This window comes from Lissotriton vulgaris, chromosome 6, assembly GCF_964263255.1.
Source record: "Lissotriton vulgaris chromosome 6, aLisVul1.2, whole genome shotgun sequence".
NCBI lineage: Eukaryota > Metazoa > Chordata > Amphibia > Caudata > Salamandridae > Lissotriton > Lissotriton vulgaris.
Genome location: NC_141694.1, coordinates 192,116,126 through 192,143,999, shown reverse-complemented (window position 1 = coordinate 192,143,999; position 27,874 = coordinate 192,116,126). Strand labels below are relative to the sequence as shown.

The 27,874-nt window shown below is 41.8% G+C and overlaps 2 protein-coding genes across 4 annotated transcripts in view; one reads left to right on the top strand and one right to left on the bottom strand.

Moving 5' to 3' along the window:
- The window catches only part of RUNX2 (RUNX family transcription factor 2), a 331,526-nt gene extending 312,493 nt beyond the window's left edge, over positions 1-19,033 (bottom strand). Inside the window, exons 1-2 of one of the 2 annotated variants that reach the window (XM_086926222.1) lie at positions 18,883-19,033; positions 18,554-18,685 (exon numbers count right to left, since the gene is read on the bottom strand). In XM_086926222.1, coding sequence (XP_086782348.1) covers positions 18,554-18,611 — 58 coding nt within the window. In that variant the 5' untranslated portion in view covers positions 18,612-18,685; positions 18,883-19,033. The remainder of the gene's footprint in view (positions 1-18,553; positions 18,686-18,882) is intronic. The other variant, XM_086926224.1, reaches the window with a different exon arrangement.
- SUPT3H (SPT3 homolog, SAGA and STAGA complex component) overlaps positions 1-27,874 on the top strand; it is a 1,963,693-nt gene that overhangs the window by 199,755 nt on the left and 1,736,064 nt on the right. The window lies entirely within an intron of this gene.

Here is a 27,874-nt window from a genome sequence, read left to right as displayed (position 1 = left end):
CCTCCTTGGCTATCTCGCGCTGCGCCTACGTTGTTCACACGGTGTGCGCGAGGGCTGACAAACATGTCACTTTGTGTCCCCCCTCCGGAGTACATCTTGCAGGCCGGGCGCAAGGCAGAATGGAAGTCGCAGTGACTAATTGCATGTTATATTTTTACGTCTTGTGGTATTTTTGTTGCGCGCCGACGCAAGCGCCGATAATGATCGAAAACACGTGAGCCTCGCAGCGATAATGGCACATTGTAATGCGCGTTTTGTTTCGCGCCAGTGTCCACTACGTAACGTGATTTATGCAACATTAAGAAAACGGCGCGCTTGTGGCTTTGAGTCACCCCGCAGTTTCTGGTTCAAATGAGCGTTTCTGAAGAAGGACTCACTGCCTCCAATTAACGCAGCCCGCGTCTCGGCGAAGAAATACCAGCGTAAGAGCCCGAACATAATGTGTTTTGTGTCTGAGGGGGACAGTGTGCTAAAGAGCCTCTCTTTATGAGCCAGCTGGGCGCTGACAACAGATGCAGCCTGTTTTCACTCACTGTGATTCAACCCTTCTTTGGATCGAAGGGTGACCAATTTTTAGCGTGTGGGGTCGAAAAGTTAGTATTGAGACAGTCACGTTGCTCCATTGATACCCATGGGGTGTCACCCGTGAATCAGCATCATGTCACTGATGTTTTGCTACCTTTGTTCGATTAGTGACAAGGAATGGCACTGGGCCAACAGCGCCACTGAGTCTTGCACCACTTGGCGGCTGCTGGCGCTCAGGCCAAAACATGTACCTCCTAGGAGCAAAGACTTTGCTGGGGAAGGGGTCTGAGATTGTTGAGAAATCTGTGGTCCGATCTGAAACTGGCTAGTAGCCTATGGAAGAATTATGTGGGTCAATGTGTATGTGGTTATTTGCTCCAAAGGGAGTATTGTATATAGCAGGTATAGGAAGAATGTTTGCTATCCAGCTAAGTTTGGGAACAGTTGAGTAATCGACCAGAAGAACCAATAAAGACAAAAATCTCCACCGTTTTTAAACCTAGCACATTGCTAGCCCTTCTCTAGGCACACTGTGCCTTTGTATTCCTACTCAGACCACCTGAGACTTCAGAGTGGGTGATGACCTCGCTGCAGGTTTTGTGATATAAGTAAACATTTGTTTTCTTTATGAAGATACTTCCTATAGTCAGCCACTTGTCCAGTGCCCTTTCCTTGAGTGTTCTTGCACTGTGCCAAAGATAATTTCTTGAAAGAAATCTGCTCTACTACTCATCCATTCAGGAAAGCTCACAGTTTAAGACATTGTGCCTCACTTATAAGAGACTCCATTGTAGCACCCAGGAGATCGCTTTATGTTCTGGTCGCACAAGCCTTTTAGATATCCATGGTCTGCTGCCTGAAACCAAATTTCTAGCCACCCAAAAAACTTGATTAAGGGCACATTTCTTCAAGTTTATGTGACATTGCTCTTGAAGCCTTAAAGTTCCTGGCAGGGCAAAGACCCATGTCTTTCAGTTGGCTTATGAGCTGGAGGTGTACTTACTAACCACCAATTCCTCCAACATACTCTACACTAGCCAGTCACACTTTTAAAAAGCAATCCTGCTTTACCAAAACCACAGGGCCCGGATTACAAAAGCAATGTTGTCCGCTAGAGCAAACAGTATTTTCCCCACCCAACGCTAAACACACTGATATGGCTTACATAAAGTATTTTTTCTCCACTTGATGTCAAATTGCATGCTTGCCATGTTTACCATACTTTGGTTTAAATTCTGCATAAATGAGACTGCTAAGGGAACCGGGCAGCGTGGTGGGTTGCATGGGTGGGTTCCTGTAGAGTCACACCAGGCTCTGACAGGTCTCTGTCAGACCTGCCTGTGCCCTTGCAAAAAACAGTTAATTCGAATCTTGTGTTAATCTGGGCATGTTTCTTCCTGCCTCTGGTGTCAATGTAATGCAATCTGCATTATAATTCTGGCGGTGGTAGATGCTGGACAAAGTTCAGTAGGCGTCATCCCTATGCAAATGTGGTTCAATCCTTTTAACAGTGGGCTATGCCATTGGGGAAAACCTACTAGTGGAGTGCACAGGACAGCCTTCCAGCCAGTGCCTAATGGGCAGTTCAGTACTGCCGCTTATACAGGTTGCCACCTGGCATAGCCTTCAATACAAAATGAAGGCCTATGTCTTCTATCTTCAGATGGTCCAAAACGGTTGTAAGACACAACCACACTTTCCTTTCCCACAGGTTCCTTAACTACGCAGGCGGAACAAAGAATGCATCTGAAACATGCATTCCATTTATAATGCAAGTTGTTACAATGACTTACCTTAGGGGGTACTGGACTTTAAAATAGTATAATTTACTATTCCAACTCCAGTCCTAGCAACAGTAGGGAAAGCATTAGATTTTAATGTCCAATGCAGCTTTACCTAATGCATGTAGTTGTAACGACTTGCATTGTAAATGGAATGCGTAGTTCAGACACATTTGTTGTTATGCCCGCATTGCAAAGACAGCATGTTGTTCAACAGTCATGGTATTTGCTGTTTCCCAACCCAAAACCATGGAGCAAAACGTAATGCTAAAACTAAACTTTAGGTACCAGTGTCACTAGTTTATACTAGAATGTTGACTTACGAACTCTGCTACAAAGTAAGAGGACTACGACCCTATGGTAGTTATATATTACAAAATAAAACCCTCATTGACTCTCCTTTGCAGTGCATCTTCAAACTGGTCTACATCCGACACAAGCACAATCTTGAAAATCCCAGAGTTGAACCTATTATAACGTACACCTATATTGCCTGGATCTTCATCTCCTGTGCAACCTGAAGTACACTGTTCACCTTGGGGGTTGGTTGTTGCAGCTTTTAAGGCGGGGGAAAGGTTTGTAGCAAGCACCATCTTCTGAGGAACACTCCTCACGAACATATGGCCAGGGGACTACCACCTAGTTTTAGAAGAAAGTCTAAAACTCATGCTTTGCTATCCTCCATCATAAGCATTTCACCCAATCTTTGGAGTGCAAAGGGGGGGTTTGGCTGCAAGCGTTCTGTATTACAGGATCCTCCACTCACTCCGCTGCTCCCTCCTACAGGTGTCACACTGGACCCACGGTTATAGACCCCATTTTTCAAGCCTTTGAGGTAAAGTAATCAAACTGCTGTGGCCATATTGATCTTTTTTGCTTTGGCTAACCCTAAAAAAATGCCCCTGACTGGCTCTTCCAACCCTTGTGTTCTGCCGTTAGTTAAAGGACTTGTCGACTACATCAACCAGAGGCACAGCTCATATTTCCAGACACATTTTAGATTTCCAGGAGTTGGAATTTAGTTGAAACAAGCAAGTCAAGTACAAAAAACACACAGGAAAAGGCAAAACAACGTGAGATCTAAAGTGAATCTTACCTCGAGGAACAGATAAAGTAACCGTTTTTGTAAGCACTCTGCTACACAATGCTGCACAGATGGTTTACCAGGGATTGTCGAAGGTATTTGTGCAGCAAATATGACTCATTCTAACAATGTTGACTGGTGACAAAGCAGGGTATCACGTTTATACCTATTTTTCTTTTATCTTTTCAAGAACATGATTTAGTAAAGAACATGCACACCTGCTTTATGCTACATGTATTTGTCTAAGTGTGAAATTCTAATCTACAATGCACTCATGTGCTAACAAGATCAACCAAAGGCGCTTGTTTTTTGTAGTTCTTTATCGATTTCTATATAGTAGCTAGCCTGTTTGTGATGCTACGAGCTCTAGTGACATACAGATGCCTCCCTAGGCAATTATCCCTTCACAAACCACGCCACTGCTAGCATCTGAAGTGGACAAAATGCTTCACTGGAGGTTTTTGCTCAAGTTTTACAAAGCCAGGCCGGCCTACATGGAAATAGTTTTTGTGCTGAGGGTGGACTATACTTTGCAATGCATAGCCTTGATAAAGCTCCATGAGTTAGCACGAGAGCTATGTAAAACTCGTTAATAAATACGTATTTACTTTGGTTGACTCATGTGATAACACTGAGTTTAAAGAAAGCATCTGACCGTTAATTCAAGATATTGCCCATCAGCACCACTTCCAGCCTCTCGCAGTTCACATCACTGAAAATGACGGCTTTCCTCCTTTGAATGCAGCTTCTTGCAATGAGGTTGCTGGAGCAGCACTATTCACGAGGCCGATGTTGTTATATGGGTGCCAATCACCAAAAGATGGAATGCTATCTTCAATCTTAGGTGAGCTGCCAATTTTTGCTCCACGGTCTTCAGACCTTCAGGTTGCCAGACTCTATCATTCGCATGTGCCATTAATGATTTCTGATAACATTGGTCCAGATACCAATGCCCTTTGATGCCAATTGAAACTGAGCCATCGGTGGGGCAGTATTCCACTCAAAAACAAAATAGTCTGAAAAGGGGATTCCGATCAGCCATCGTCAAACAAACACATTTTTCTGAACCTGGGACCAGCAAATTGTTCATCATAATGCTCGCAAGTTCTGCTCATATTTCTCCTTGTGCAGCTTTACAGGGGAGGGTAAATGTGTCCAGGACAAGCATCCCAGGAGATGCAGAAATCTTCACCTACATGAGGATGATGCCTCCGGTCCTTCCTGATCACCGCTTGTCACTGCTTACGTGGTCTGCGTTTGCGGAAAGTGGTATTCTGATGGAGCTATCAGTTGCCCTGAGGCAGCCTCTCTCTCCATATGTCCCCGGGCCTGCTGAGATCCTGCATGAGGAATCCCGTTCGAGGTGTAATTTTTCTTCTCATCCGTTTATCATGTCCTCATTCAATGCAATTAAATTAAATGGGACGTTTAGGAATATTGGGTTTGCTATACAAATGTAGACGACATTTGAGGCACTGTTCGCCATGTATAAACTCATTTTAAGGGAAGTGTACCAGATGATGGCTTCTTTATAGATCAGCCTGTTGACACCAGAGCACATGCTCAGCTGTCATGAGGACGACCTTTTGATTTGGAAAGAGTTCCGGTCGCTGTCAGGCCCTCGTCACATCAGGCACTGAAAATGGCGCCTGCTCCGCTGTGCGCGTGATTGTTCTCCGCGGGTCTGCACGTGGAAAAGCAGGGCGGCGCGGTCGGATTTTTTTCATGACTTTCCCCAAGATGTATCGTATTCTAAATACATTAACATGTTTTTCCTCTGAGGATATGTAGCATTCCTGCAAAGGTTAAATCAATAAAACATTATTTGGTCACATTCCTTCCGACGCATGGCTGGAACAGGTACTTCGTTGTCTCAGGTCCGCTTGGGTTTCCCGATCGGATCATTACAGGGCAGAGTCTGCTCAATGCTGCTAGGCAGGCAGAGTGTATTGCTTTTGAAACGTTCTGGTTCACGAAGAACGAGAAACCGCGTTTTGCAGAAACTGTGACTTTAGAGTGACTGGGTGAGTGTCCGCAGGGATACTGGGCACTTCACTGCCTAGAGAGCTTCTGTACCAAACACTTCGCTCTGCAGTCAGCACTTTACTGCCAAAGTAGCCTCGGTACCAGTATGCTTACTTCCAAAGTATCTGCTTTATAACCACGTATTTAATAACCTGCACAACGTTTGCACTGGGCCCTTAACTGCCAAAGGCCCATCTGTTCTGGACACTTCACTGTCTAAGTAGCCTCTGCGTAGGCACTCTACTGCCAAGGCAGAGGCTCTGTATAGGGCACTTTAATGACAAAGTTACCTTTGTACTGGGCACTTAATTGCCTAACAAGGCAATTTAAAGTAACAGATGTAACTGAATTGGGCACTTTACTGCCCAGGCAGTCTCCCGATTGGGCATTTTACTATCCAGGCAGCCTCTGTCTGTGCCAGACACTTTACTCCTAAAGCAGATTCTGTACCGGCACTTTACTGCCAAGACAGTTAATATACTTTTCACTTTATTGCTGAAGAAACCTCTCTACTGGACACTTAACGCCGTAACAGCTTTTGCACTTGGCACTCTCCCGCCTAAGCAATGTCTGTACTGGACACTTAACTGCATGTGCAGCCTAGGTATTGGCACTTTACTGTTTAAGTAACTTCTGTTGCTTTATTCTGGGCACTTTAAGCATCCGCGATATCAGACTCTTTAAAGAGCTTCTGTTTTGGGACATTAATGCATAAGAAAGCTCTGCACTGAAAATTTACCGCCTTAGCAACCTCTCGATTGGACTCTAAACTGCCAGCCTGCTTTGTACTTGCACTCTGCTTCCCAAGCAGCCTTTGTATTGCACACTTGCTGCAAAAACAATCTATGCACCAGGCACTTTCTGCACCCTGTTTACTGGGCACATTATGCAAACTCTGTAAACCCTGGAGTGAGACTTAATGTCTATTAAAGATCTCTACTTGGCATTTTGGTGTCACTCTAAGCAGCGTCTCACTTAATTCATTAAGCAGCCTTCGTAATGGACAGTTCACTGCTGAAGCAGAAGCAGCCTCGGTACGAGGCACTTGAAACGGTCTCCGCCAGTACTTGAAGTGGACCGGGTCTTGCCGGTGCTCAGCACACAGGTTTGAAATGCTTGTGATGAGATGGGTCCCTATCGGGCTCTCCATTTTTTTCCCCTCACCCTCAGGGTGAAAAATAAATCTTAACTCTCTAACAGGCCCACCCTTCACTGCCTTTGATGCAACTTCAAAGAGACTCGGTATAGTTCTTTCATAGACAGATCATTTCAGAACTGATGCATTTTCACTATGCTCTGCAACGAGGCCATAATTGTTGCTTTCTTATCTTATGCAACTAACAGCCATTGACAAAGCCAATAGTGCAGGCTTGTTGTAGGTGTAATTTTGCTTATGTTATATATCTGGATGCGATGACAGAAGCAGCAAAATACCAGTTGGGTGACACACTATGCGAAGTACAGACTTTGAGCTTGCTTTTTAAGCCACGCTCTAATTAAATCGACAACGCCTTTCTGAGAAATACCCTCCCCCCCCCTTAAGTTTTTTCTTCCCACTTAAAGCCCTGGTCTCCGCACTGGGCACATTACGCACTCTCTGTACTTAGCACTTCAACACAAATCCACCTCTATATTGCACCTGTCACGGATATGCGGTGTTGTGAATTACTATAAATACATATGTTTGGCAGTATTGACTACATCGTCTACGATCTGTCCTAGGAATAATCCCCAATTCCAGCTCTCTACCCTCAACCTTCAGTTGCAGGAAATCTCGCTTATTTCAATAACTTCTCCTGTTGTTAGGGCCCTCTGTGACTCGAAAATTGCATGAATTTTAATGTATGAATCGGGATGTGAAATTCGACTTGATAATGTCTATTTTTGTACATTAAAGTTGCTTCAGGGAGGAAAAACATTTGTGAATCAGGGCATCATTGTCTAGAGCAGTGGGTGTGCAATGTTAAGTCCATGTGAGCTGGATCCTTTACTGACACTGGAGATTTCCATCTATAAAAACATTTGCATAATTCATATCTAAATTGAACTCATTTACATAGTCAGTGGTTACCCTGAGAATCTGGCATGGTTTCCAGCCCTCCTAGAGGCAAGGTTCACATCCTTGACAATGAAGAAAATCTGGTATTAGAACTCAGTGATCCACAGTAGGCCACATAGTGATCCTTGTACCCACAGTAGGCCACATAATGATCCTTGTACCCACAGTAGGCCACATAATGATCCTTGTTTCAAGAATCAGTTCGATCTTTTCCCTTAGGCTAGTTGGCCTGTTTGACTCTGCTAAAGCACTACACAATCACAAATTTTTGCCTCTGTGATAACTATAAATAGTTGTAAGCCGGCAATTGATGTTGACATCTATGTGCTGAAGCATGGCCCTGAACGTATTCTACTGTGCGGGCATTGCACCTTCATTTCTTAAGCTTTTAGCAATTTCTCTGATGGTTGCAAGCTGCTGCCAGCAGGTATTTGACCTGTTCATTTTGAGCTGTATCAATATATTTTTTTCTATAAGAAAAGCAGAAGTTGCCAAAGGCATCTTCGAAGGTGATTCTGTTTTGAAAACGTAGTCATTGAATTAAACGTGCCTCAGATGCAGGCTGAATCCCATAAAGGTGGTTGTGAATTTGTTACACCAGTTTGTTAAGACACACATGCATTGATTATCCGTTTTAGGATGAACCTGGTTAATGGTAATTCAATATAGTGCATTAATGTGCATCACCTTGTACATAGACTAGGAAGAGTTTCAATGTGAATTCAATAAAAAAGTCATAGTTTCATTTGTAAATGAGGTGCTTCAAAGTAAATGATTCAGATTGTTTAATGATTAATTTGATGCTTAACACGAAAGACGTCCTTCATGATCAACATTATGGCAAGTGAATATCAATGCTGAGGCAATGATCTGCAGAATGTGAAAACAGTGGAATCCGTTCATTTCACTATTCTGTTTAACGGAACAGAAAGATAGAGGGTAATCTATTTGGTTGTCCCAGTGCCCAATCGGGTTGACAGTTGTGTTCAAGACAATCTGGTTGTCTGCGGGATGGCCAATCGCATCAGCTGAAACAACATGTAATCTGCTTAGACTAGCTTTGAGGTTTATGAAGGCCACGCAGGGCATGCTCATGCATCCAGTTGCATACCATGCCCACAACTTGATTTAGCCCAGCTAATGAGGGATTCCCACCCATCGCACATTGTGCTAAAATGGCAGCCATTGGTCTATGCTACGCTACTCTATGGAGTGGCATTGGGCTTCTCTGTCCACCGCTGGCACACGCTTATAATTTCCCACCTTGATCGTACTGATATTAAGCTTGCGTCAAACCAGTGTCTTATATTTACACGCTTTTTAAACTTTTGAAATTTAAACTCTACTTTTGCCATTTCAGAGGACATTGTCGCCACAGTGAAGGGCTGTGTGAAGCTTATTCCATCTGTGAAATGTCTGCTGTCTGAAAAGGTGCAGAACTTTCCAGTCTGCGTTAACATTTCTGATTGAAATGCGTGCAGATGGTTCACTGCGTTGTTTAGCTGCTAATACACAATACTTTGTGAAAAGAGAGATGGCAGTGGAGAAAACATACAAGTGTTTCCAGCTGTAGGATTCTTTGTGCTGCATTAGTGTACTTGCAAATGCTTTCTGTGGTTGTAGCATGGGGTTGTAGCTGTCACTTTGAATGTCAACTGCAGCCGATGCGAGGAGGCAGAGGAAAAGGCAAGTGAATGCCTTGTTATGCATAGCAGGCTTTAAGGAAAACAGATTTTTTTTTCTAGATATTTTTTTGCTCCTGTGGATCTAGGTGCTTGGCCTACATAAATAGTAACGGCTACGGTTTTGTTACCTCAAATAAACCTTTCATTGTTTCGGCTGTGTTGCTCTGCGATTTCCAAACGTGCATAAATTTAGTTTTGATATTTCTGGCTACACATTTTACACATTTTTACCTATAAAAAACAATTTCTGTTGGTACGTCTTTCCCGCGGGAGGTAAAAAATATACATTATGCTTGGATTAAATGCAAGGCAAACGCTTATAGAAATACTGGCTCCATTATGAATTTTTCTCTCTAAAAATGGGGATTTGTGCTTGGGCATTTCTGCTTTTTCACTGTAATGATGCTGTCGAGCCTTAAACTGTGACTTTGTAAAACTCTTAGAGTACCCTATAATGATGCTTGAAGACTCAGTTGTAAGGAATGCTTTAGCTAGCTAGAGAAACTAAACAACTAGGGATTAATAGTATAACTTCTGCAAATGTCAGATCTTTGGACGAGACATGCATCACTCACAGGACACACATGACACTAATAGATCAGAATACACATGAGCCCACTGTGATGGCTTGAACTGCAACAGAAGTACTCATTTAGTTATATTGAGTGCATGAAAAATTATGTGACCATGAAGAAAGTTGTATATTCTGATGTCTATTGTAGCCTTGGCCCATGCCTTATGGTCACTTGCGGGTTTGGCTGGAGCGCTCCTTCTGAAATTGCTTCATGTGGGCCTGTGGAGCACTGGGTCGCCATTGCCTGTGCCTTCTTGCTCGCTATCCATTTCATTACTGTGCATTGCCTCTGCCCTCCCCCCCCCTTAGAGGACAAAGAAGGGCACGAGGAGGCAGGGGGCCTCCATACAGAATTGACCCTATGGCTGTTTTTAGTCAGATAGATGAAACATACTTGAGTGTTGCATACTTTCTTTGATAAGATCTTTTTAGCCACCCAAACCGTTTTTTTATTTTTATTTTTTTAACTCTGTTGCCATTCTGATTTGCCTGGACACACTTTGTTAAATATTTGCTAGATTTTCGTTTGTGGTGTAACTGACGTCTTATAACATGGTATGTTCACCTTTTCCAGTGACCTGCACTATGTTTCTGTGGGGTGTGGCAACAGGCTTGCCAGGTGTCTTTGGCTCATTTTATCCCTGAATTTTGAGTGAGGTGATAGTGTGTGGTTCTGCAACTTGAACTTTGGGGTTCGTATTTGAGAGCCCTCATTTTTCGACCAGGCTGGAGGGTTGTTAGCCATTGGTCCATTCCCCTTCCATGTAGCAAATGGCGGTGCAGGCTGTACTTTCATTTTAGCCCTTGTGTAATTCAAAAGGAAGGTAAAGCGTGGGGATGATCTTCGTCCATAGAGTGTGGTAAAGAAACCTCCATCACACATAGGTGGGGCCTCTATTCTTCACCAGAGTTTTATTAATGTAATACTGAAGTTTTAAATATAATCCTTTTTAAGGTAAGCAAAAGCGGTCGTGGAGGAGCTGATTTCATGTGAATGTAATATTGAAGTGCTGGAATTTCTAGGAAAACATTGGCATATTTTTTAAGCTGTTTTTTTTGGCAGCTGCATTTGCTTAAATGTTTTTTCTTTTTTCTTTTTGCCTGGCTAGCTAAACATTCAACTGGATAGGGAGTGATTAGCAGTCGTTATGAAGAAAAAGTTGCATTCGTGGGCAATAACTAATAAGCAAAAGCACTTTGCTACAATGCTACGAAATAATGTACTTTATTTAGCCTCAGTTAGAATGAGTGCAAAATACCTCGAATTCAAAAACACAATACAAAGTTTATGTTGTTTAAAGAAACTATGCTTTAGTATTTTGAAATAAACAACTTGCCATACAGAAAAGACTCTAGTTAGATTGTGCAGTGGACTAAAGCATTTGCTGCAAATATCTATATGTAACATGAAAGTAACTGAACACCGGCCAATCTGCACGGATTATATTATAGCGTGCGCTATATAAAAGAAGTTATTACTTTTTCTTTTTTGTTACTGTTAGTTCCCAACGGGATTATTGAGTTGTTCTTCCCGAGATTGACAGTTATTAAACCTATCAAATACTTTAGTATTATTTCTCTCTGTTTAAAGAGTAGTTTTGCGTGCTTAGCACACTGCATACTTCTCTTCCCAGTTATGGGACCGTCTGAGGTCGTTTAATGATGGGAAATGGCACTTAATAGCTGTTAATGCCTGAAAGAATGTGGAAATGGAGCTTTTAGCGACCATTCCCACTAATATCGCCCAACTCAGGCAAGCACACACTTGATATCCCGGTCTCTTTTGAGTCTTTGGTTAGCACTGTCTGAGTCTAGAAGGAAGGCAAAGAGGAAGCAGACCCATCTTTTCATACTTTCTGGTTCACAGCCCCAGAGTTTCATACTTTCTGGTTCGCTGAACCAGTCACAATGGTCCATGCAAGGTGTGAATTGGTTTTATGGCCACGTGCAAGAATTATAAACCTTGCCCTTATGGCTTAGCTTAAGTCCTGCCTGGAATGTCCTGGTTTGAGTAATCGTTGTGCATTTACAACAGTTGTTACCGTGTCTTCAAGACCCTTCAAAGAGTGCTCCAGGTGTCTGCTTGAGTACACTGGGGCCGAGATAGGTCTTGCAAGATCACAGAACATGCAGCCGGGGAGCCAAGCTGACTCCACTGAATGCAACAATGCTATTTTACAATTACGTCAGATCTTCCTCAGGTGTTAGACCGCCTTTGGTAAATTGCGGAACACATTTAATTCAACTTCCTCCTCAGGAAAAGAATGCATCATCCCTTCTTTTACCGAATTAAAGGTAATATCCCAATAATAGCAGGTAAGGAAATTCCCAAAGGCAGGTGGAGGGAATAGCTTCTGATCCCACAGTTTTGGTCAACAGGAAAAGCTTGGGTAGAAGTTATCCAACTTGTTTCAGGCTATGTCTTGAAACTTCGGCTTTCCTATGTCTTTCAGCAAGTAGCCCCAAAAGGAATACTCCATCTTAACATAAGAAAATCCATCTTGATAGGGTTCATACTTTTGTCCCTGCTTTCAACAATGCAATTTTACTGAATTTTGAAAGACATTTACCATACTAAATCGAATAATCAGAAATAGGACATATTGCACAGTTATCACCGTAGTAAGTAGCATCTATGTGGACAGCTATGTGACAGGGCATGGATGAGAGAATGTTGACTACATACATGGCAGAGACTAAAGTGGTCTCTCTGCAACTAAATAACAGTTATTATCATTAGACGACACCTGTTTTATCAACTTAAAAATAGCCTGTGTCTTGCTGGGACTGAAATATGTAAAAAGACGAGATGTATTTATTTAAATGAGGTTTTATATAGCCCGAGGGTGTTGGGTGTTTTACAACTGAATGACAAAGTTATAGGTGTACAGTCACTGGGCAGAAAACCATATATATGAGGGAACATTGCGGATACACGGTTATAATTACCAGTTGGAATGGGATGAGGTAGGTGACCACTTGAGCAGAGGGTGCAAGGAGCAGGTACCAGAAACATGTTTTTCAACGGAATTCCATGTGTGGTGAGAGGTATTGATGCCGTTCAGTGTTGAAGGAGTCAGTAGTCATGCAACACCTGAACAACCCCAGGGTAGATAACTGGAAAATCTGAAATCCTGTCCGTCCGTGTGTGAAGCTCAAAGCTTTCACTGCTGAACTTCTCACTTGCTATTCCAGGGTAAGTGTGATTGGGTGTGTCATAGAAGAGATTCGGCTTAAGCTTATTTGCAACATGCTATATAACAAGGACAATTTCTTCACAATGTAGGGCATACTGCTAAATCTATTTTTGTTGGAGAGCATGTTTCTCTTGCATACTAGAGCTCTCGGTGGCACTTCATATTAAATAAAAGTAGAGATTCTGAGAGCACAGCTTCTGGCCATTTCCCTGACCCCTACATCTACCAAACATCCAGCTCTCCAGAAGGGCATTTGAAGCAGTGGTCAAAGGTCAGGAGGAATTGGCAGGTTGAAACAGTAACCTGTGTTGAAGTTCTGTGGTAAGGAAAGATGGTGTCCGGCAATCTAGCTGGTGGACAATGCCCTGTGGGAAATTCTTTGAACCATAGAAATGTAGAAGCAAAAGTCTAGGGTTTCATATGTTATGTCAATGGCATTTGTATAACACACAGTATGCATTATTATGGCTTTGTTGGTTGTTTGTGATGACATCCACTCTGTCTACAGTGTTGTGGTTCATTGTAGCACTGTGTGGAGTGACTTGCTTGATCAAAACATTGAATTTTACAGGACCATCTGCAGACTTGTTGGATAGTTTTCAAGGAAATGTAAAATAATTCGATATTGAGCTACCTCTGAGCTCTTTATATGGCACAAACCTAGAAGTGCAAAGCATTGCACTCTAGAAACACTTAGCTCCTGGTATAGCGCACTATAGGGTAGTGAGCACACATCGTTTACAGAATACCTTAGTAGAAGGGTGGCGCTGAGGTGGATTATAATGTAGTGGCTGGCAACTGACTGCGCACTACTTCTACTTTTCCAGTAATACTTGTAATGCCCACTCCCATTTTTTCCCCAAAGTAGGGCACGGCGCGCCTAACTGGGGCCATTTCTGAAAGGTTCGACAGAGACTACTTCTGAGTCTTTAATGCAACTCGAGCCATTCCCGAAAGTTAATTGAACCTGTGCCTGTTTCTGAAAACTCTATCGAACTGAAAGTTGCTCTTACTACGAGTAATTTGAGTGCAGATAACGGTATTTAATGTCTGTATTAGCGTTTCATGAATAATTTACATTTGTGTCCATCAAGTAAGGCCATTTGCAAGAATTTATTTTACCCTTAATCACTTTATTCTCATGGGTTTCAACATAAGATGCCTTATTTAACTAAATGCAAGGGTATGTATGAAAAAGACATAGGTGAGGCGGGGGATGTTTTTCTAGGGCAAGTAAAATTTGAGATGAAACCACAAGATTAGTGTAACGGCTTCAAGTTCTTTTAGTGATATTGTTGTAGCATTAATGTTAGGTTGTTAAGACAAGATATTTCTGGCTTGCTATTTACAACGGCCTGGAAGTCTGATGTTTGTACAGTTTGGGCAGGAATTTGAGGTGTTACCCTATTTTTACGCCAGTTTTGAAGTGCGCTCCGGTGCATCATTAATCATAGGAAATGCAAAAATAAATAATAGGTTCCCTTTGGATTTTTCGTGTGAATACTTACCTTTCCCCCCCTTCTGTATATACAGTCGAGGTATTTAGGTAACCCCTAACCTCTTGCTTTAACAAGGAGGCACAGTGCAAAAATATCACTGCGGTCTTCACACACGCGCAACTTTTCTTTTGAGGAAACCCTCTAGTGAAATGCTTATAAGCGACGCAGCAAACTTGTGGCGCGGGGGCGACTGTAGCAATACAATATTTCAGACCACCAGTGGTAAGATTAAAAGCACATGCGTTTCACTGTGGAACGGTAGGAAAAATGCAGTTGATAGCACAGCCTGAATGCGCCAAAGTGCAATACTTCGTCATTTTGTGTGTCCTATTTAATAAAGATTATTTTTGCCTGCTTTATAAGATTTCAGTGCCTCTAGCTGCTTTATCCATGTCTTTAGCAATTTAGCTATTAAATATTTCAGTGTTCCTTTACCAAACTGGAACATTTGTAGGTTGTAAAGTTCCTTCCCTCATTTCTAGTGGTGTGTCCAAATTAAGCAAGTAAGGCCTTCAGTGATTCCTACAAATGAGGATAATAAATGTATCTGTATTTCATTTCCTTGCAGCATTTACTATGATCTATTTGTGCAATGAAATAACATGTATTAAATTACAGCTCATACTTTCCAAAGCACTGTAGGCTTCTGTGAGCATTGTTATGGTCATGGGATTTGGAGTAGCTGTGCATATTGCATATTTTTTCTTTTTTCCCAGTCTTTAAGAAATAAGGTCTACTCTTGTGGCTAAATGATTGATTTTGGAAGTAGAAGACATGGGTTAACTCTCTGCTTTCCTTGAGACTGAAATTGTGTGATCTTGGACATTTCAGTTTGTCAGCCTGTGCCTGAAAGGTAGATTAAGAATTGGTATTAAGTAGTTTATTGAGAAGTGCCTAGAGCATTCTTTTTGTATTTTTTCCAGTATTTAAAGAAAGAATTTACTTGCACCAGTGTGCATAGAATATCAAATCATGCAAAATTGCAATGGGTGTGTAGATTTGCTTCCTTAACATTAACCGATTTTACTGGGAATGAAAAGCATAGGCACTACATCATGTCTGCCTATTGTTCACCAATACCTGCAGAACAGGGTCCTGGTTGGCATTTATATTTCTAATTGCATTTGTGTAACCTACTCGAGATGCCTAAGTGCATTACCTAATAGAAAATCTGGCCTCTCTGTCTTACATGTTCATTTATCTTTGACCATTATGAATCCTAATTAATTAAGACCACCCTGCTGAACCGCTCGAGCTCTTTACCAAAATATCCTAAATATCACCCACAGAGAAACTGGCTCAGTTTGGGTTTTGACTATAAGTCTGACCTAGATGCACCCTTCAACAGATTATAAGGTAGTAAGATTTACATATAGCACTACTAGGGTGTGGTATCACATAGACCACATCATGGGACTGCTAACCTCTGTATGAGGGTTTGCATGTAAAACAGACCAGGGTTGGTTTACTGCTATTCTTCGGTAACCTGTTACAGGACTCGGTCTGGGAGAGATGCACTTTAGTGTCACAATCTGGAGTTCTCTCCCCTAACCCCTGTTTTCTACAGTTTTAAATTATGGGATGGTTGGCGAACACCAAACTGGGTAACAGTCAGAGACAGGTTGGTCTAATTCTCGTTTTTTAAGTAGACCTAACTTGTTCATTTGGACATTTAAGAATGACTATCTAGGAGACCATGCTAGACATATTGTCTTCACATGACTTCAAATAATGAGAGCCATGAATATTTTATTGACCAAAGGTGACGTAAAGGGTTTGAACCTTTTTCTCCAAATCCCATTGTATTTTTATGATATTTAGCACTTATCTCTTGCATGCCTAAAATCAATTATCCGATCTGTGACTGGATAATCATTTTATTAAACAAATGGATACAGATTTTACGGAGCAAAGTTGAAATCCTGTAGGAGCCAAAAGTAAGAGAGGCTGGAATGCCATTTCATCTCAGAAATAGCTCTCTATGGGCGGCCGATACTCTTCGTCGTGTGTGTGTGGCCAAAATAGTTCATTCATGGCTGTCGGCTTTGAGTTGCAGTGTGTGTTCTTCATAAATTACCAGCACTTTTCACTGACCCAGAATACGTGAATTAAACTTCTGTCCCTGCGTGTTATGATAGTTGTAGCCAACTGGAATCCATCTAATCTCTTTTGGAAGTTGGAGTGAAAGAAAAGCCCCTATACATGTAAACTGTATTTCCTGTTGTAAACACTGGAATGGCGTGGTCTGCCAGCACCTTCGACGCGCTCCTTTTATGCAGCAGATTCAGCAGAAATGCTACTGAGCTTATGAAAATGAGGTTCTTCTTGGTCTCTGCACGTCTGTTTAGTAACGTTCTATGCCACCGCTGACCAGAAATTATCTGGTGTGAAGACCATCTCTTTTGTTTATTGACCACCTCTTTTCCTAAAGGATGATAGCGCCAAGAAAATGAACTCTCTTCATCTCAAACTTCCTGGTCTAATCACTGCTCAGTGGGGAGGCAGCCAATGGAAACATAAGCGAGGGGCGGAGGGTTTCAGAAGACAGTGCCCAGGTCTATCTCAGGGTTCAAGCTCAAGGGGAGCACCTCCGCAGGAAGCCACTCAGGCACATCTTTAAGAGTGTTAAAAGGGGATACCGTGAGAGATGGGAGGAGCAGAGTTCTAAATGGAGGAGGAAATTAGAAAAATTCTGTAAGTGTTTCAGTGGCATTTGAGCTATTAAGTGTCAAGTTGCTTCTACCTCCTTTCTTTTGATAGAGCATTTTCATTCACAGGTGCCTGGGCATATGATAGGAGATCCATGTTGCACGGTAACAAAATATAAGGAACTCTTACTAAATGATTGCCTTATAGCACGAGATTTTGATTGTGTTTAAATGCTGCATGCTAGCAGTGTTTCCAATGCTCCGTGCCTTTTCCTACAGGTTTAAATGCTTGGTGACATTGAAGTTGTGACAAAAAAAGTCGATGAGTCTCCAGATGTAAAGATTTTCAAATAGCTGTACTAAGGTCCTTGTATGTCTTACCAACATGTTTCCTATCCATTACACATTTTTCATGATCAGTACATTTTAATGCACTTCATTAATTTGGTAAACTTTTACCAAGTTAACACTTAAGTCTGAAATCTTATAAACGAATATTTACTCAGGCAATGTATTTGTAGCCAATGTTTTCTTCAGGGCTATTTTTGTCTCATGCTTAAGTTTTTATTTAAAGGACTGTCACCACATAGTTCAGTGTGTAAAATGTGTAAAACGAAGGAAGCCTGCCATAACATAGCTGGGTATAGTACTGTTTACTTAAGGTGCAAATAGAAATGCAATAGCTGAGCTTCTCACGTAAAATGTCAGCGGTTAAGATAGGAATTACTTTAACACCTATCTTCACAAGCTACATAACAATAATATTAATTATTTCATTATAAATGGTCTGTTATTGCAAGTAGCATCTACTAACCAGACTTTAGTCCATTCAGTGGCTTCCAATTTTGCCAGCTGAGAACTAAGACACACAGCGATGAAGGAATTTGCCCAGGATCATACAATGTGGTCAAGTAGGGTAACCAGGATTTGAACTTTGATATCCTGGTTCTTCAATGCACATTGTATCCAGTAAATCACGTCCCCTTCGCCCTTTCCCTCGAAAACGCAGTGCTTTTTAACATATTTCATGTTCCCAGGAATAATCTTGTTAAAGTGGATAATCCTATTTACTTCAGCCAACAAATAACTTTTCCTCATGGTGATTTTATAGAGCTCCGTACATTGAGTTAACGTGAGACTCCGCTTTGAACTGTAGTTTTCACAAAGCAGACAGTCGCTAACCTCACACCTTCTTAATTGAGAACAACATCACACATTTCATCTCCGGTACCTGCTGTCAGCGGCTGCTGGCTGGCACCCCTCCTGACAGTTGCAAAGTTTACTTTAAACTTTTTCATTGCGAAATATTGGGAAAAGTTGTTAGTGGATCCGTTTCTGCACTACATAGTAATTTTGCCTTACAATAGCCAAATTCATGATATTTGAGAAATGGAACATTCCACATGGCAGAGTTGATTTCTCTTGACATTAGCAAGACATTTTTTGGAAACGGATAAAAAAAATGTTTTAACTTACCCCAAAAGAAGTTTTGCTGACAAGGTGCCACTGAACTGAAGAGGCTGTTGGATGCCATAACCCTTGGTCTTTGGCCGCCTTCCTTGGACAGGTAACGCACCTTACGGTGTAGACACCCCTGTAATCCTTAATCTGAAATCATAGAGCATGCCCAGTTTTAGAGTCGCGCCTTCATGGCGGTGGGGTTCTACTACACGATTATACTCTTTACGTCCAACGAATGAATAGTGCTGGAAGCATGCAATGGGTAAAGCAGCAACACAACCGAAAGAGCGCGCGAAACAGTCAAGTCACTATTACTGCCTAGGCTGTGGTTAAGGAGCACTTACTGGCTGTGTCGGTCTTGGTGGCTGGTAGTGACCAGCAGAGATTAACCATTTAAAAAATAGAGGTTTGCTGCTGTCCTCCTGGAGAAAGTGTGCACCGCACTTGTGGTTCTGTGGTTGTTTGTGAGGCGAATGCAGCCTTTACACAATCCAAAAAAGCAAAACCTTTAAAACTCCTTTTTTTTCGGCCAGCCACTGTTACTGGAGGGACCTAATCATGTGGTTGGTGACATCACAGCCCTGAGAGTGGGACTGCCTTTTCGCTGGAGCTTTTTTTTCTGACAAAAGGCCCGTGGTAAGGCCTTTTCCTGGCATCCAAAGGGATATAGCTTTTTAATTTTTCTGAGTCATGAGGATTTGGAGAGACTACAAATGCTGCTGATCCCCGTCCCCCGTGCTGCCGACGCATATGGAGAGCAGAAGTGATCTTGCCTCAGCTCAGCATCCCAGCTTCTTCCTCCTGTTAACCCAGTGTAGCATTCTGCAAAGCCCTCCTCGAGTGGCTCTGAGAACCTCTGAGCGACGGCGATGATTTATAGTCATTTACATCTCTGGATGGTATCACGGCCCGGGGTCTGCTTCGTATTTGTTGGGTGGTTGGAGTCCTTCTGTTTTCCTTTTTCTCTGCGCCTTCCTGTTCTCGAGAATCTGTAACTCATTGTAAGAAACATTACCTTTTCAGCAAGGTCTGCGCGCGAGCAGCCCGCGCGCCGGGGCTGGGCTGGACTCTGTAATTGGCTGTCACAGAAATGCTGGCCCGGGGAATCCTTCTGCAAGCCTTAAATCATGTCTGTCTACTGTAGCTTACCCACCGCGCGACTAGTTTGGCAGTTTTTTTCCTCTTTAATGAAAATGAAGTGCAGTGATTCACCCGTCTTCGCAGCTGATAATTACTTGGCGCGCGGAGTCCCTCTTCTGTTGTTGTTAATGAAGTTCAGAGCGCAGGGGGTGCCGGTTGGCCTCGGAGCCCACTTCCATGAAGGGGTGAACCGGTTAACGCTTTCTGTTTACCCAGAGACCTCCCGCCCCTGTTTGTGGAAAGCGTTTTACGGTCGGCGCTCGCCTCTGGAGCTGAGGCGAGAGGCATCATTGGCAGGGGCACCCCTCGCTCGCGCCACCATGGCTTCCGTCGCGGCGCGCGACGACCGGGCCTGGGCAGAGTGGGGTTAACACAAACAGTCCCCCTGCCTCCTAATGGAGGCTTTGAAATAAATTACAAAATGCCATGTGTAATAAGGAATAGCATGCACAGACAGTGTAGGTTAGTAGCCCCCATTCACTCCTTAGCATTTGAAACAAAATTGGAAACATCTTTTTCAAACTATCCCACACGCCCTGCTGGACGTGGAGAGGGGGGTGGAAGCTATTTTCTTGTTCACTCTGATTAAATCACACAGAAGGTATTGTATTTCTTACTGCTGTACAGCAAACCTATATTCCATTCTCTCCTCTTAGTTGCCAATTAAATTCTCTCCAAAGTGTCAGTCTTATAAATATTTATCAAAATGATTATAGAAATTTCCCTTGCAGAAAGAATATACAGTGGGGAGAGTTGCTTGAGGAAAAGAGTGGGCTGCTGAATTTTTAACCCTATCGCTCCCTTCAGCTTGGATATTTTGCTGTTCACTAAAGGCAAGTTTCTTTCTTGCTTTCTTTAGTTCTTTTTTTTTTTAAGAAAGTGGGGAGAGAATGAACATCATAAACTGTGTAAAACTCACATGATCTCATGCCACTTATTCCAAAATAATCCCTTCTTTTCTTTGAACAAAGAGGTGTCCTTTGGCACATTGAGTAGGTAATAGGTTCATGATGTAAATGCAGCAATATCTTATTTCTAAAGCTTGCTATCTTAATAACCACTTGTTGACTGTCTACATACCTACATGGTCTAATGTTGTGCCTCATCCTTCAGCTGTTCCATGCACATTCACTTGGCTCATCAGTGGATAGGATTGTGATCAGGACCGCAGAAATTATGCGGCAGGGGAGGCGCAAATTATGTGGCAGGGTTAACTAAATTATGCAGCAAGAAAAGCCAAATTATGCTGCTTAATGCTGCACATTTTGTGATGGTATTGCTTCATTTTCCCATTGTTTATACTTGTTAAAACTAGACATAAGTTGCACCTCGTTAGTACCTGTTTAATACACAAATATTGCAGTCAGCAACAGAAAATTGTCCCTTTAACCTTTGTAAGGGGTCTACTGCTTCACAGTAATGTGTTGCTGCTTTTTTAGTAACTTTTGAACCGTCTGAACTAGAAAAATGCTTGTTTTGTTATCCTCTTCAGATTATGCAGCAGATGATGGATTATGTGGCAAATCCATAATTATGCTTAAAAACGCTGCGGCCACACAATTGCATAATTCCAGTGCCCCAGATCATAGTAAAGGACTACTTTGGAATAGCGTTTTCTAACATATTACATTTGCAACATAAATGCTGCATCTTAACTGCTTTTTGAAATGATGCTTATCAAAGGAGAAATGTTGTGTCCCACGTTGATGCTATCATACTTACCCCAGCCAGCACTTAGAACCTCAGTGCAGCATAGACCGCTTTCGGTAAAAAAATTGTTAATAATTAAACTGTTTTTGGCACCAGCATCTATTTGTAGTTCATGATTTTGTTTTGTAGGGAGCAATGTGAACATATGATCTAAGTACTGGAAAATGGCTTTTGATATTGATCTTGCAAATATTAAAAAATGGACTTCGGTATAGTTGCAATCGCAGCTGAACTTGTATGTTATGTACAACTTTTTATAGTGTAAAGTAGTTCCTAAGGGTGTTTTTTTATCTTAATGATGCCAGTTGCAATTGTCCATGGAAATATGTCTGCTTACAAGACACTCTCCAGATGCATAGCAGAGATAATTGTTCGCTTGCGCTTAGTAGCTCTGGATGATTGACAATTTACAGATGTTTACCATTTAAAGTAAATTACTCTCTCCCTTTCCTAAACTAGAATGAATGGCTTACCTTGCATTTTATCAAGATCTTTGTTCCTCCTCCTTTAAGGTTGATACATAATATTGGTTCTGACCCTCCATGATCCATAAACTGAGCTACATGAGCTAATTAACCTTCAACTGATCTGCTTTAAACACTTTTGGAAACAAAATGTTACAGAGAGATGTATCTTTGACTGAAACTTGTTTTTAATATTGCAACCCCCGCCCCATCTCTTCAAATTTGAGACCATTGTTCATTTGCTCTACAAGACGTTTCCAGGCCCAGCATCAGGCGTCGGCATCCATTTTTGGGACAGATTGTCACTCTCTAGCTTTGGTCTGACATTCTTTAGTTTGATTGAACTGTATGTTTTTTATCAGATAACGTTTTGGGCTTCCTGAATTTACACACAAGTGATCACTTTACACAGACCGAGTGCACAGTACGATTTTATCCATCTTTAATTTGTCATTAAAATGCTGAATGGCTTTCTGTAGCCTAGTGCAAGGAATTAGCCATTTTACAGACGGGACACTAGCTATCATGAGCGCAAGTGTCCTCTTTATTTGATAAAAGTAGTGTCTTTGCTGGGGGGGGGGGTAGGGTGGGCAATAGGGAGATGCTGCTTCACTACTGCCCGGTACGTAATGAGCAGTAGATGCTCAAGACGCTAAATTCTTGGCAAGCGCACCTCTGCTGGACACACTGCAGCAGACCCAGAGCTACTGGTGGAGACCTTTGCCACGGGTCATGGACTGCGTAGATTGGCTTAATGCCTGCTGCCTCTGATGCTTTGTGAAATGGTGGATGCCCACCACATGTAACAGGACCAGTAGGATGATGGTAAATGTGGAACTGGTGGCAACCTGCGGGGCCTCCTGCAGCCCCTGCATGGTCTACATCTTCTGCCATCTAGAGCGGCAGATGTAGCATTGCTACATTAGCGCAATGCCAACAGTATGCATTACAATTATCCCATTGATTCATTTTTATAGGTTGAGCGAGCCTGCTTTTTGTGATCTTTTTTTTCTGCCTTGTTTGTCCCTGACAAATGCAATTACCCCTTCATTGTGGCAGATATCTCTGTCTCCTTATGGTGCCGCCAGCAATGTAGACACAAGACAACAATCCACCCATCGCAGTCAATTTTCAAATCACTGTGTGGAAATTATATTTAGATTTGTTGGCAACTGATGAAGCTCAATGTAATCCTAAAGTTTACAATTTCATTTAGTTTTAAGAGCGCAGTGACAACTGACAGCGTTGTCGTTGAGGCGCCATCAACAGTTCAATACTTCCCATATGGTTTTGAGCCTTGTTTGATGTACATTTCTCTAGGGTTTACGCTGGCGGTGGCGACATAGACTGGCGCAAACAGTTGAACCCAATTTCCTATGCTCCAGCGCTGTTGTATAGCTGCATAACATTTTACACTACTACTTTGTGGTTTGATTGATTGAAGGTCATTTTATTATTGTGATATCTTTTTCTCTTGATGTACCTATCAGAAACTTCCGGGATCTCGTGCAGGTGGTTCTCCGCAGCCCTTTCTGCCTGTGGGATGTACAGCCCAGGAAGCTTGCACCCGAAAACCTGAGGTTAAGCAGATTTTATATGCTGCCCCTTCAGAGCAGAGCCGCCCGGCTGGATTAATGAACACATTCAGGCTCGCTTAGCCCCTTCTCAGTGGGATTTCTTTTCGGGGCTGCCGCAGCCTTCAATAAATAAGACGTTTAGGAAACGCTCATTTGTACTTTAATTTTTGGCATGTGTGAGTTATGGCCTCAGTTAACTCATGAAAACAAAGTCATGTTGGCGCTTCGCTCCGGGTTAGGAGTTCTGCGGCTCACGCACCCGTGACTGCTATACATGTGAATACCGTAGATCTTAGGAGAACTTTATTACATTAAAAGTATAAACTCTTTGAGAAGTGGGCTGTAATAGAGCAGGTCTTGGGCTAGGACCCTTAGATGCAGTTTGCATGTTCGATGGTCAGGATCGCCTCTCTGCAGAAGTGATTTACACCCTGCTCACTAATGCACGCAGCAGTGTGAGTTACAACCCAACTGCTGCCAATAAAGTGTGCTCCAGCTGTGTATTTCTTTAAAAGTAAATTACTGAACTGCGCTCTGGCGTTCACAGTGTGTGCTTCCCTTCCCTCGAAACCACTTCCCCCGCTCATAACTGCAGCAAGGCACCCGATCCACCTGACGCTGTGGATTTCGGAGCAGAAACCTGCCCTCCATACACTGTGCTGAAGGCACCATTTTCGGAGGAGCGGGTTTTGTTTTTTTAATAAACCAACAAGTGATCCACTATGCAGATTTCACTGAGCCACGTCCCCTGCTGTGATTGGCATTGCCGTGTAAGTTAGAAGAGCTAAAACAGCAATATTTCTGATGTTTTTGGGCTAATCTGCTGTAATTGTGCTTTGTACAACTTCAGTGTAAGAGAGCCCCTCGTGGAAAACCATAGGCTAAATTCTGACAGAGGCGGTTAAAATGTTCAAATCAATTCCTTTTAGTTACCTTTTGCAATTTGAGTAGACTTTACTTTCTTATTTGCTCATAAAACCGAAAACTATGCATGATAAAATCTGCAAAAGCATGTCTACACCTAAAACTTACCGAGCTACATTTTTATAGGTGTAAAATTAGCCTGTCTAAGCTTCTTACATTTTATCATTTCCCCCCAATGAAAATATTTTTCCCTGTGTAGAAATCTCTTCACTACCTGTGAATATGGGATGTTTTTAGTTTTTTTTCACACTCTGTTTACACACTAACTCTCTACTTTTTTGTATTTTAGGTGTCTGAATGTTGTGGAAATTTTATTTTTGTCAATACCCACCAGCTCATAACTTTGTTGTTTTGTATCACATTTACAAGTTCACCCACCTTCCGCCTCATTCCTAAGACCACGCATGTTCCCTTCTATGATCCTTAATTTATGGCAGAGGAATGTTCTCAATTTTGATAGATTGAGGTACTCCTGAAAAGCAATTTGTGTGTGTAAAATTCAGTAAATATCACTATGAATTTAGGGTTAATCTTTTCTCACCTAAATGGGAATCTATGTAGGCCAAAACATTTGTAAACCTGGCCCAAGGTCATGATTTACATTTGTCAATCTGCCTCAAAGTTATTAGTTCCAAGTTAAGACGTCCACCTGTTTCAAGGACCCCTGTAAATTTTGCCTTTGTAGCTGTTGCCGGTAAACTATATAAGCTCCATTTCACCTTGTTCAAACCAGCATGTGGTTATTTCGTTCATTCTCAAGGGATAAAACAGCTGTTTAGCGCCACTACAAATGCTGGTTGTCACATTCTAAATTATATGTAGGGAACAATCGCAAAAGACTGTATAACATTTAAAACTTTGTTTATACTGTTGATTGAATTAATGCCTCCAGAATTGTGAATATCTGCTAATTAAGCTTAGGTCAGTCAAACTCTGACAGTGATATAAGAGCAGTGGTCTGAAAAGTTGTCACAACTGGCCATTTGTACCTATGTACATATAGGCAAATTGTGCAGTAAAGTCATTTTAGGAAAACTAATGTCTTCTCGACGTATTAAGTGTGGGATCTGTTTGCATAGCTTTTGCTCCAAATGTAATTGCTTGGCTATGCCTCGGGATGAATAATGTGAAATTCCCTCTCTTCATAGAGCAAACTATTATTACTGTCGGAAATGCATCTAGTACTACCTTACTTAGTTTTATTGAAGTACATGCCTAACCATAAATTAAAGTCCTTAATCTTAGAGACTGCGTCTACCACACCTTGGAGATTTCACATAATCTGCAGTCTAGGAAATTAATTATTGAGAGAGATTGCTGTGAGACCAGTACATTCGTTTTGTAGCAAATAAGAGAGTTCCAAAAAGTTACCACTTTTATTGAAACCCACTTTAAGTCCTATTCTACCTAGGGGTGTACACTAGGCACTGACCTTATTTGCTGTTAGCTGTCTAGTGTTGGCTGGACATTGCAAAAAGCAGACGCAAAACCCCAAACCCTTATTTTAATATGAAATTTAGGAATTTTGGAATGTTTTACTATTTCTCCCCCTACTAACATAAACGTACTTTTTGTATTAGTTGTACTACAAACCGCTAAATATTATGCAATATGCAGATTTAGATATATATACATTTATGTATGTATGTGTGCGTGAGTGTGTGTGTGTGTGTGTGTGTATATATATATATATATATATATATATATATATATAATATATATATATATATATTTTTCTTCTTCAAATAAAACACGTTTTTCATCTCTGCTAAAACAAACCAAACAATACAATATGAAAAGTAATTGTCCAGTTCAAACAAGTAATGTCGTTTTAGTGACATTAATACAACACTTAGCCTTCCGTGCAAGTTCTTTCAAATTATGAGTTTTAACCAAAGCATAGATTTGTGTTTATACATAATATTAAAATACATAATCAGTAGCTTGTATATTAGGACCATTTAAAACTTGGGTTTTTAGGACATTTACAAAACACTTGTCCTTTGGATTTGCGGTTTATCATCATAACTACGAAACTCTTCAATGCACATTTTTCAGAGTAAACAGCAGCAACTATGTGTTACATTTTATATATAAATAACAAATGGAGGAACCAACAAGGGCTAATTTTTAACGGGGTCCAGTGTATAGGCCCTAGGACTAGACATACAACAACAAGGATACACTGTTCCCCAAAAAGTAGAAAGAAATGAAAGAACCAAGCAAAAGTGGGAAAGGAGGGGGAAGCCTCCTTTCGGAACTAAAACCCTCACACACCCAGCAAGCTAGGTGTCATGCTTCATCATCTGGGTTCTGCTCCTCGTCAGACTGGCGCTCCATGTCTGACGGGCACCCGCGAAGGGGCTCTTTATCGGAGATCTTTTGTTTCTGCCAGTTGGTGCATGTGGGTGTGAGGGCTCCAGGTGAGGTGTAGACGTGAAGAGAAGTGGTGCTAATTTAAAAGGTTAGGTAATCCACAAGAAATTTAATGGTGTGGTTAACTACTTACTAAAAACAGGAGGGAGAACATACACACTGGTACAAAGATCCAACGATGTGTGTTCTACCTAGTGATCGGTCGACATGTTTCATGCATCATTAGCAATTCATCAGGACCTAAATAAGACAACTGTACGACACGTGGGTGGACGGGGAATTTTACTACCTTCCACGGGAGACTTGAAGGCAGGCGAAGAGGTCCTGCTGTGTCCTAGTGGGACCCTACTAGGGACAAGATATGGTTTCAACGGACTTCTCCCAAGCGTAGGCACCACGGCGGATGGTACCTGTCCGCTGTACAGACGAAGTCTCTGAACGTACCCACACGCGGTCGGGAAGTGAGGAGAGCTTCTCTCCTCCCTTCCCGACCGCATTTTATATATATAGTCATAGATGTAGATATGGAGTAATACAAATGTTTTAATGATAAATGTTATGGTTGAAAAAAAGTGAATTGAATCCAAAATCTATAACAAATATATGCGAAATTGACAACATCTACATTTAATGCAACCAGAATAAACCACCAATGCATTGCTGATGCTTCACATATGAAATTGTTAATGACACAACAATGACACTATAGAAGTCATAGGTGCCCTGCAAATGGGCCACTGCGTACAGAGGAGGGATTTAAACTTTCCTTTTATGACCTTCGGCCATGCCCTGTGCCAGTTTTACAAGGGCACGTGCACAGCTATAGATACTATATGCACAACTCTTACAGGTTTCTCCACGTTGACCTATGTCAGGCTTTTTCTCCGACCCATGAAGTTTTATGGACCACCTAAAATTAGCAAAATTAATATGAATTGTTCACTACTGATTAGGGTGTACTGGATACTTGGTCAGAGAAGGACAGTTGTCCTCCAAAGTCTATTTAGTTCCCAGATATTGACTAAACGAGAAGTGAAAGCCTATCTCAGAGGAGGTCCTGTGAAGGTTGATGTCAGAAACAGTTTAACATAGTTTCCCAAAAAAAGATGCAATGCCAGATCAGATTTGTTTCGTAGTTAAAATAA